The sequence below is a fragment of the Myotis brandtii genome, unplaced genomic scaffold (assembly GCF_000412655.1).
Source record: "Myotis brandtii unplaced genomic scaffold, ASM41265v1 scaffold1135, whole genome shotgun sequence".
Lineage (NCBI taxonomy): Eukaryota > Metazoa > Chordata > Mammalia > Chiroptera > Vespertilionidae > Myotis > Myotis brandtii.
The window spans coordinates 353,099-364,952 of NW_005353910.1; the positions used below are offsets into that span (position 1 = coordinate 353,099).

The 11,854-nt window shown below is 38.1% G+C and overlaps 1 protein-coding gene across 5 annotated transcripts in view; it reads left to right on the plus strand.

Moving 5' to 3' along the window:
* Window positions 1-7,304: 7,304 nt before the first annotated feature.
* CCDC50 (coiled-coil domain containing 50) overlaps window positions 7,305-11,854 on the plus strand; it is a 60,669-nt gene continuing 56,119 nt past the window's right edge. For all 5 annotated transcript variants that reach the window (XM_014547781.1, XM_014547787.1, XM_014547789.1 and 2 more), the window contains exon 1: window positions 7,305-7,357. In XM_014547781.1, coding sequence (XP_014403267.1) covers window positions 7,327-7,357 — 31 coding nt within the window. In that variant the 5' untranslated portion in view covers window positions 7,305-7,326. The remainder of the gene's footprint in view (window positions 7,358-11,854) is intronic.

Sequence of the window (11,854 nt, forward strand, 5' to 3'; positions counted from 1 at the left end):
TTATTTCATATTCCTACTCAGAGTATAAGCTCTTGAAGGGCAGAGATAATGCCTTTTAATTATGGTTATCACATATAAAGCAGTATTACATTTATAAAAACTTTTAATTTTTTTATGTTTATTTTCTCATAGGTGCATATTATAAATAGAGTTCATCTGATATAGATAGGTATAACAGAAAGTAAAAAAAGAAAAAAGAAAAGAAAAAGTAATTCCATGCTCTTCCTTCTGGCCTTAAAAGTAGTCATTATTAAGGACAAAATTTTAGTAAGAACATTTTTAAAATGTTGTTTGTGGCTTTGATTTTTATTTGAGTTTTAGGTTTTCTTTATTAAGGGTAAAGCAAGGTTACACAATTTGGCAACTAGGAAGAATCTTAGATACATATTTAAAAAAACAGTTTATGTGTCATGTGCCATCTATTGAGAGAAGGTACTTTCACAGTAAAAAAAGCCCCGTGGTGCATGGACATGATCTTCACTGTGGGGGAGAGGCAGTTATAGAGAGTTCAAGGAGATATAAAGAACCCTGTAAATGAGTATGTGGATCCAAAATGCCTCTCATGGAAGGGGAAAAAAATTGTTCAGCTTACTCGCTATATGTAGGTATGCATTACTTTATTACACGAGTCAGTGATTTTTAAAAATTTTTTTATCCTCACCTGAGGATATTTTTCCATTGTTTTTTAGAAAGAGTGGAAGAGAGAGGGAAAGACAGAGAGAAATATCTGATGTGAGAGAAACACATCGATTGGTTGCCTCCTCGATGAGCCCTGACCATGGCCTGGGTCAGGGAGGAGCCTGCAACCGAGGTACATGCCCTTGACCGGAATTGAACCCAGGACCCTTTGGTCTGCAGGCTCTATCCACTGAGCCAAAGTGGCTAGGGCTAAATCAGTGATTTTTTTTTAAAAAAAATGGATATAGCTGTTATTTGCAAAATAAAAATTCTTTAAATAAGCATTTCTGAAACCTTTAAACATTTTGTTTTTTTGTTTTCATTTGTTTTTAAACATATATATATATATAATTTTAAATTTATTTCAGAGAGGAGAGGAGAGGGAGAGAGAGATAGGAACATCAATGAGGAGAGAGAATCATTGATTGGCTGCCTCCTGCATGCCCCACACTAGGGATCGAGCCTGTCAATCTGGGCATGTGCCCTGACTGGGAATCGAACTGTGACCTCCTGGTTCATAGGTCGACGCTCAACCACTGGGCCACACTAGCCAGGCTGTTTGTTTGTTTTAACTAACAGGTATTTAAAGGACATTTTCTCAGTTGTAGGAAACTGTAAAGTTAATTGATATTTTTAGAAAGGATCTCAGAGTAGAAAGCATTAAAATCCACTTATCTAGGCCAACCTCCTCATTTTCCAGATGAAAATCTGAGGCCAGGTTGTAGAAGTAAGTTGTACCAAACCACAAAGGCTAATGAGCTAGGAATTGGGACATTGGGGCCTAGACTTAGAAAAGTTTAAAACTGAATATTCACAACAGTTCATTCTTCCCACCTCTTTCCTTTTCCACTTTCTCTGTCCTTTCTCACTTTCAACCTCCTTTCTCACCTTCTCCCTGTCTCTCCCTATCCACCTGCTTCTTCTCTTTCTTTTAAATTATTCTGTAGATAAAGACGAACCATTCCAGATGTGTTTCTTATGTTTAAAACAGCAGAATGAAAATAATGAATTTCTGAAGTTATTTTAGGGATAATGTTTGATACGAAGGTTAATGAGTTAAGATAGGTTTTATATTTTTAATTAAAAAGTTTATGTTTTATTTTGATTCAGCAAATGAATTTCTGGGTGGTGGGAGGGAGGCGATTACAGGGGTTTACACTCCAGCCTCAGTGTTTTTTCTACAAAATGCATTTCTTCTCTGGCACACTCAGCTTGAAGGGACTAGTGTTTAAGGGTATGGACACTTTAAGATGAAATATATTAGGGGAGTCAAATCAAAGAGTCATAGGCTGTGGTTTTTCCTCAGTTCTTATCTCAGTAAAATCATAGGAGTTTTTATTGAGATAAATGAATTTTGCCTCAGTAACAAAAAGCAGTATGATACTCTATTGTTCATGAAGAAAACAGAGATACCACAAAACTTAAGTAAACTCTGTCTGACATTCTACTTCTCTAAGTACAGAAGCGTATTTTAAAATGAACTACCCTGCCCTATAGGGGGTAAACAAACCTTATAACACACATATTTGCAATTTCAGAAGTAGCCAATGGAAGGGCTTTGGGATTAATGTTTTTAACTGATAACCCATTTGGAGATGCCCTGTGCTTCAAACTGTAAAATTAGGATATCCTAGATCTTGGGTAAGACCTATAAAGGATAATTGGTTTTTATATTCAGAAGGACCTTGGGGAGTGTTTAGACCATTTATTCCCAGATGTTTGAATTTAGAAACCATTATAAATGGGTTTCTTGATATTACTTTTGAAAGGACATGACAAACACACACACACACACAAAAGAACTATTATTGCCTTAATTTTATTTAAAAAACACACATCAAAATTTGCAATAACATGGATGGACCTTGAGGGCATTATGGTAAGTGAACTAAGTCAGACAGAGAAAGACAAGGTATGATCTTTATTATACGTTGAATCTAATACGTACACACACACACATATACATAATCATACTCATTGATACAGAGAACAGATTGGTGGTTGCCAGAGATGTGAAAAATGGGTGATCTGTTTGTTTTTTAGTTTAAATAAATTGGAAAAATCCACAAACTTAAGTTTTAAATAATTTATTTCTATTATTACAAAATAATACATATATTGTATAAAATTTAGAATAGTACAAGGAAGAAATTTAAAATAATGCGTAATGCATTATGGGGTGGAGCTGGTGGGCAGAGATGCGTCTGAATGAGCCATGCGTCCCAGTGTGCGCACCTTTGTGTGGCCCCTCTCCTTGAACGTGGGCTGGCTCTGAAACCTGTTTTCGACCAGTAGGACGGAGTGGAAGTGATGCAGCATGACTTCCGAGGCTCAGTCACCAGGAGCCTGTGGTTCCAGCCTGGGCCTCCTAGAACACTTGTTCTTGGCTCGTGCCCCTGTGGAATCCAGCTGCCAGGCGAGGGGAAGCCAGAACCCCGGGGAGAGCCCACATGAGCGTGCTCTGGGTGACAGCCCCGCTGAGCTCTGCCTACAGCCAGTGCCACCTGCTAGCAGGATATGTAATGTGAGCCTCTAGGTGACTGTGGCCTCAGCTGCCATGTTCCAGTGTCCACATGTGAGACCCCATGTGAGGACCGCCCAGCTACGCCTAGTTGACCCACAGAACCATGAGGGTTCATCATAAACTATTTTAAACTACTAATTTTTTTTTGGGGGGGGGGTTGTTACACAACAACAGATAACTGGCAAGGATGCGGGCTAATTTCAAAGTAAACTCATTTTAAGGGAGCATTTTGAGGCAAGAGAACTTGATGAACATTACTGCTCAGCCACACACTTATTAGCTGTGTGACTTTAGGCAAGTTATTAACTACTGTGAACCTTAATTTTCTATATTTCTTAAATGGAAATTGGGAGATTTATAAGTATTCCAGTGTCTGGCACATTGTAGGTACTAAGTAAATGTTAGTTTCCATTAAAAAACACACATATACACACATTATGGTATGTAGGTATGCATATTACAGTTAGTTGGTAACTGTACACTCATAAAAACTGAAAACTTTCTTATAAACTAGAACCACTGTATAACCAGTATTATTTATAAATCAATGTTGTTTTCTTTTCTTTTTTTTTTTTAGTCAAATTCATTGAGGTATAATTTACATACAATAAAAATACATCCTTCTTAGTATATCGTTTCGGGGTTGACAAATGAATAGTCTTGTAACCACCACAACAATCAATATATAGAACAGTTACATAGCCCCCTAACTCCCCTGACACCTCTGCCAACCACTAATTTGTTTTCTGCTCCATAGTTTTGCCTGTGCAAAAATATCATACACTAGTAAATGGGATCATACAAATGTAGCTTTTTGAGTTTGGCTCCTTTCACTTAGTGCGATATATCTGATACTATGTTGTATTAGTAATTTTGTTCCTTTTTATTGCTGAGTGTATGACTGCACCACAGTTTGCCAATTTGCTTATCCATTCAGTGGTTGGTTGCACATTTTGGTGGTTATAAAGTTGATGTAAACATTTGCATACAGTTTTGTGTTTGTTTCGAGAACATAGTTTTCATTTCTCTTGGGTAAGCACCTGGGGTGGGATTAATGGATATAGGGGTGAGTGTATATTTAGCTCAAATTTCAGAGGGAAGGCTGGGATGGGACAGGGGTGGGGGAGTGGAAGATAGGGGGTAGGAAGGGAGATTATCCAGGTAATTTATGAACATAGACCAGCCGTGGGCAAACTACGGCCCGTTTGAAATGAAAAAAACTAAAAAAAAAAAAAAAAAAAAGACCGTACCCTTTTATGTAATGATGTTTACTTTGAATTTATATTAGTTCACACAAACACTCCATCCATGCTTTTGTTCCGGCCCTCCGGTCCAGTTTAAGAACCCATTGTGGCCCTCGAGTCAAAAAGTTTGCCCACCCCTGACATAGACAATAGTGTGGTAAAGGTCTTGGGGGGGAAGAGAGTCAATGGGGGAAAAAAAGCAAAGCAAAACAAAGGGGACATCTGTAATACTTTCAACAATAAAGATAAATAAAAAAAAAGAATCTGCCAGACTGTTTTTCAAAGTGGCTGTACCGTTTTGCATTCTCACCAGCAATGTATGTGAGCTCCAGCTGCTCTGCATCCTTGTCCACATTTTGTATTGTTGGGGTCTTTTTCTTTAAATTAACATTTTACAGTGGCAATGTTTTAAAAAAAAGGGTGACATTTTTCCCCTCTAGTAGTTGAAAACTGTTCCTCTAAAATAGGGATCTGCAAATTATGGCCCTTGTTCCAATTCAGCTCACCCACTGCTTGTTTTTGTAAAGTAGGCAGGTGAGCTGAGAATAGTCTTTACTTTTTTTAATGATTGAAAAGAGGAAGAATAATGTTTTGTGACATGTGAAAATGATATGAAATTTCAGTGCCTACAAGTAAAGTTTTATTGGAATATGTCCTTGGTCATTTGTGTACATACTGTTTATGGCTGCTTTCATGCTACAAAGACTGGATGAGTAATTGTGGCAGAGACCCTGTGACTAGCAAACATTAAATTTTTACTATCTGGTACTTTATAGAAAAATATGGTTTCTTTCTTTTTAAAATATGTTTTTATTGATTTTGGAGGGAGGAAGGGAGAGGAAGAAAGATAGAAACATTAATTGGCTGCCTCCTGCACGCCCCCCACTAGGGATGGAGCCCACAAGCAGGGCATGTGCCCTGACCAGGAATTGAACCTTGTCCTCCTGGTTCATAGGTTGACATTTAACCATTGAGCCACACTGTCTGTGCAAAATATGTTTTCTTTTAAACCATTTTCAATGAAATTTAAAAAAAAAACTTCCTCATTTAATCTTTTTTTTGATATTTCAGTTAACACTGTGTGAGCATCAGTTATATGTTTTATTTAATAGAGTAGTGCTGGTGGGGACTACTGTTGATAGAACTTTTATGATAGTATATTTTATTTTTGTAGTGACTTATAAAAGTATAGACATTTATTTAAGAAGAAGAAATTTATACTCTCTCTATATATTTCTAGAGCCTTCAAAATTGATTAACTGAGTAGAAATCTTATGTAAAGTAAAAGTGTGCCACACTGGCGTTTGATGAGTGATGTGCATGAGTAAACAGATTCAGTTTTTTAAAAAAGTTTGCTTATGATTTTTAGTTATTATTATTAGTTAGTTATTACCAACTCTCTTCAGAATATGTTCCTGACATTTGCGCGAATGAGGTGTCACTTCATCTTCTTGGAAACTTGTATCAGAAGGAACTAGGCTTATTTACCACCAAACTTTGGAGGCTTGTGTGTAATGCTCAGTTCAGTCCTAATACAGTTCCTCAGTGACCAAATACCAGGGGAGTCTCCACTGGGCATTTTTGGTTTTTATTTTTCTAATGAGTCATAAAGGCTGAGTCACTTTCCATTAACTTGACTCTAGGACTTTTAGCTACATGTGGTAAAAGCCGTGCATGGCTTATAAGGAGATCTTTTCCTCTTCACTCCCTCATCATCAACAAATTTTGTTTTCTTTATTGACTCTATAGAGGAGTCCATGATTTTTAAGTGTTTTATTCATTAACTTTTGAGTAGCACCTTCTCACCAAATACTTTAAAATACTACTAGCTTTCTTTTTCATATCATGAGGTTCTATAAAATATAGACTGTTAGGGTTGGCAAATACTGTCAGAAAATCATTGTCTAGATGGGAAACCTGCAGTAGAGAAAGAGAAAGAAGGAACTTGATTAATATCCCCATCCTCCCATCTGTACACCGTGAGTTTGGCCTAACATGTGGGCCAACAGCTTTTTTGGAAAGGACTGTTCACGCTCAATGTCTGCAATTACAAATCACTTTCAGGCTTTGTCTACAAACTGTTTCTTATCCTGTCAGTGATTGCTGGAGTCTAACTTGACATGTCTGCTTCTATTGTTTTCTCAGGTTTCCATGGTCAGACCTCATTATTTCAAATTAGGCTTTAGTGTACCCACAAAGCATTTCTTGTCTTTTCTTTGTATGGTTACCCCATTAAAGCTCCACAAAGTTATCTTTGAGAGATAATTTTGGCCCTGTGTATGTTGGAGGAGACAGACTGGGGATTTAGAAGAGGGTTAGGGAGCTATTGATAGAATCCATTTTATCATGCTTTTAACATCTCTGAATTCCAAAAACGTAGTTTCAAAGGCTCTCAAGCTCCCAAAGTAGGCTAACCACTGAGGTTTAGTGGCAGATTTATTAAATAATTTGTGGGTCAAACTCGAACACTGTGTGAGTGAAAAGGTTGTAATTCTAATAATTTCACCAGAATAGGTGTATACTGATGACCATAGAGCTGAAGGAGACATTGCTGAAATACTAAGGGCAGTTGGATATGATGACTGAGTAGGGTCTTTGTTATAAAACCTTTCTGGATATGTAATGTAAAATTTTCATTGGCACTTAGAACCTAAAGGACACCTGTCTCCCATAGACTGTCTTGAGGTTCTTAATTTACTTTCTATTTAATAATTGATAACTAAATGAAACATGATATCTGTCTTGCAGAATGTGTAACAGACACTAGGGTTTTATTTAGCTATTTATGTCTGGGTATCAGAATTCTATTTTTATTTTGTTTTCTTTTTGATCCCTATTTATGGTTTCTCCTCATGTATTCTCCCCAAATGTGGGGAGCAGATGTTGAAAGGATTTGTGCAATTGAAAGGAGGTAAGAAATTCATGTACTTCTGATTCCTACTTACTTGACAGTGTGGAATATAACTGTCATTTTCTTTGCTATTTTAAATAGAAAAAGAGGCTACCTTTTTGCAATATACAGATTGCAAACACTGTGCTATACATTCAGTCTCTTTTGTTATCACTGTTCAAGTTGCCCTGTAATATTCCTACTTTTCTTTCTTCCAGACCATTGTTCCTGTAACTCCTCATTCTCTGCCTGGAATTTCTGTTTACACTAGCCAAATATAGGCTACCTGTGCCCATACCACCCTTCCCTCATCCAGTTCAAATGCTGATTCTCTGTTAAGTCTACCCTGCTTCTTTCCTATGTGTGCCTTCAATCCACTTTGAAGTACTTCATTAAGTAATACGTTAGTCTCTGTATTGGTCTACTATCTCTCTCTCAAGAGACTGTTAGCAGACTGATCTCAGTATTTCTTAGGGATCCTTACACATAGCAGGTACTCCAGAAAACTTGTCAGACTATTTGACAGCTTGTGCTCAATAGGCCGACTGACCTGAGCTAACTGAACATGGGATACCAGAATAAGAGCTATGGTCATTTGCATAAATTCACTAGGGTAGGAACAGAGGACTAGGAAGTCACTTACTTTTTCTCGTATGAGTTTTTCCTATTTCTCCAATTTCTGTAAGAGGTTTATTGGTATTAAGTTTGACTCAGGACTTAAATGCATAGTAGTCTCCTTTGGAGACAATGATCTTAACTATTTATGGATCTACTTTAATTATGTAAAACCCTATTAATGTGTGCACATTTCCAAAGAAAGTGATATGGTGTCATTTTGTCACTGTTCCTGGAGGATGTGGTTATTTTCTCTGATGGTGTTGGGATCCATTCAGAATTTTTTATGTTTACTACTAGAGGCCTGGTGCATGAAATTTGTGCACTGGGGGGCGGGTCCTCAGCCCAGCCTGCACCCTCTTGCAGTCCAGTAGACCTCGGGGGATGTCTGACAGCTGGCTTAGGCCTGCTCTATGGGGAGTGGGCCAAAGCTGGCAGTCGGACATCTTTAGTGCTACTGCAGAGGCAGGAGAGGCTCCTGCCACTATCGCTGCACTTGCCAGCCATGAGCCTGGCTTCTGGTTGAGCTGCACTCCCCTGTGGGAGCACACTGACCATCAGGGGGAATCTCCTGCCTTGAGCATCTGCCCCCTAGTGGTCAGTGCATGTCATAGCGACTAGTCATTTGGCTGTTTGGTCAATTTGCATATTAGCCTTTTATTATATAGGATTCTTCTTCTTTAGTTTTTTTTTTTTGTTTGTTTATTTTGGATTAAGAGGCAAGGTTCTTACAAAGTTTTAACTAAACAGATCAATCACCACATGTATTTTTTAAGTTCTTGATTATGAGGAGTACTAATTGTGAAGAATCAGAAAGTTTTGAGTTGGAAACTAAAATGATGAATATACAGATTGCAAACTTGGAATGGTTTATGATCAAAAGAGGATTAGAAAGCATGAGCTCAAAGGTTTTTGCTTTGCAGATGGATATATTTTAATTTGTACTTATTTTAGAATAGCTTCCTAAATTAGGGCAAACTAGCCTCTTTTACTGGTAGCTTCACATAGTGCATTAGAAGTTAACACTGCTTTAAAAACATACAGCACTACGAAAAATATGTACTTCTTAGTAGATATTATAGCAGTTTTTAAAAATCATCAAAATAATTTTGACTCTTTAAAAAAAAGTGAGGCAAATGAATCCTCTAGAGCAGAAAGGTATTTGGTCAGCTTGTCTTCCTGTTTAGATGCATGCTGCTCCTGATTTTCTTTCACTTCCTCTGCAGGAGACTCACATGAAAACCAAGTATACTGTAGGATGTACTGAAGCCAGTTTCAATAGTAGTACATACACCCGAGGCATTTAGAACACATTCCAGTTAAACATAAATAATTTGGCAATCTTCAGGAAACTTTCTGAATATAGAAGGTGTTTACCTTCCCAGGTTGTACTCTCATCATCTGACCCCAGGTAAACCTTTTAGTAAATGGCACAGGCTACATTTATATTCACTAGACAGTAAGTGACTGATAACATGGTCTCCTTTTACTCTGATACTGAACGCTCTGTAAGAACTGCTAGCTGAAAACAGGAAAAGTCTACCTTTTTATAAAACATCAGATTAAATGAAAAGCTATTTTAAGATTTATGAGGGTTAAAGCTACTGACAGATGGATAAAAGCAGATGTTAACCATTTTTTGTGTGTGTGTTATAAATAGTAAAATCAACAGCAACAATGAAGAAAGCAATATTTGGTGCCAGAGAAAGTTAACACAACAGTCATCCTATATGGATAGTTTTTCATATAGGCTGTGACTATCACATTTTAGATGACATGCTTCTATCAAAGAGATATACTCAGCTATATTTCATACAACTTTATATTTGAATTGGATGTGTTCTTAAAGCAAATTTGGACTATTTCTTTATAGGTTGAGTTTCTGATTTGGAAAGTGACTTGTTAAAGGTCACTTGGTGAGCTCTGCTGACAGCCAGAACTAAAATTCTGACAGGTATCTGGGATTAAAACAGGGTTCTTTGTACTTCAACTTGTTTGTTCCTTACATGCAACGTTAAAGCTATAACATTTCTATAATTTAGAAAAGAAATATCCACCTTTCTTACAGGTGGATTTGACAAAAAGCTTTTAATAGAGTGACTCAAATAATAGGAAAATTGTTTAGTTTTGGGCATGCAATATTTTAAATCTTCTTATTACTATGTTGTTTAGATTTTGATTGGCTATACTTCGACTCAATATTCTACCCTCCTGTCTTTCTTGATGGTGATACTTTGATGTTTCTTCTACATAAACTATAATTACATGACTTTCACATAGAATTGTACTTTGCTTTCTAATCCTGGACATTCAACTGAAAGAAGTTCGGAGTGGTGGAGCTTATTAAACTATTTAGACAAACTTATTTCCCTTTCACTCAGGCCCACGTCTATATGAAGCTTGTTCACCCTCAGTTGGACATAAAAGGTTAGAAGAGTTATAGAAATGTAGTGACCTGTTGATTATGTTGCAGTTCCTTTCCAGGAAACATTTCCAGACATTCATAAGAGGAAGTAGAGATTGCATATTCCATACAGATTTTATGCCACAAAAGTGACTGGATCTGTGATAATCAGTGACTTAGTGGGACCTGACTAGTAGAAACACTTAATATAAAATAACTAATTGTAAGAATTCATTATCTCTGTTGATGCCGATATAATAGGCTCCATTTACTGAACTCCCTCTTATTGAATGACATGTTTTCTTTGGCCCTTCACTTACCTAATTTAATCTTCACAATATCTACCTCGTTTTATAGATGAGGAACCGGAAGCTCAAAGACATTACATAACTAGCCCAAGGTTTTTAGCGTATAAGTAAACAATATTTGAATCTTGATCTGTAAAGTTGTTTTTCTTCTCCAAAACACTCTTTAAACACCAGGCAAAATCCAAAACAATCAAGTTGCTACTTTATGCACTCTGTTAAATTTTGTAGTATTGAAGACATCTCAGTTTCCTCCTTATGGAGTTTACCACTAAGCTTCAGTTTTTGCTTCTTTCTTCCCATAGCACCAGCTGAGTTTCCAGCTTTTTTGGGAATAGAGAACTATTTAACTTAAATACCACTAAAGTAATACAGATTTTTTTCTCAAAAAAAAAAAATATCCCTATTTAATGAACTACATAGAGAGTCACAGTGCTTATTGAGAGAATTGGTTCTTAAGATCAATGCCCAACTCCCTGTTGTTTGCATAGGAGTTTTCTGGGTGTACTTTGAGACATCTTCCAATTTATTTTTGGGTTGTTTCTTTCTTCTGCATAGACTCTATTTGTAGGAGAGGGAGTCTGATTTTAATGTAAGCCTATTTGCATTATAATCTATATATATAAAGAGCCAGGGGCCATCGCAACTGAACGGACAACTGAACAGGCTGAGTGGGGCGACAAGGCCTGCAGGGGGGTTAGTGAGGGACGACCAAACGACTGAACAAGCAGGCTGTGTGGGGTGACCAGGCCACAGGGGTTTAGTGAGGGACGACCAAACGACTGAACAAGCAGGCTGTGTGGGGTGACCCAGGCCGGGGGTTAGTGAGGGATGACCAAATGACTGAACAGCAGGCTGTGTGGGGTGACCAGGCTGGCTGTGGGGGGCAGTGAGGGATGATGAAGCAACTGAGCAGCAGGCTGTGTGGGACAACCAGGCCGGCAGGGGTAGGCTGTGAGGGGCGACCAAGCCGGTGGGGGGGGGCAGTTGCGGGTGACCAGGCCAGCAGGGGGGGCAGTTTGGGGCTACCAGGTTGGCAGGAGGGGCCTTTGGAGGCGACCAGGCTGGTGCAGGGGGACCTTTGGAGGCAACCAGGTTGGCAGGGGGTGCAGTTAAGGGTGACTAGGCTGGCAGAGGGGGGTAGTAAGGGGTGACCAGGCTGGCAGGGGGACAGTTGGGGGCAACCAGGCCTGC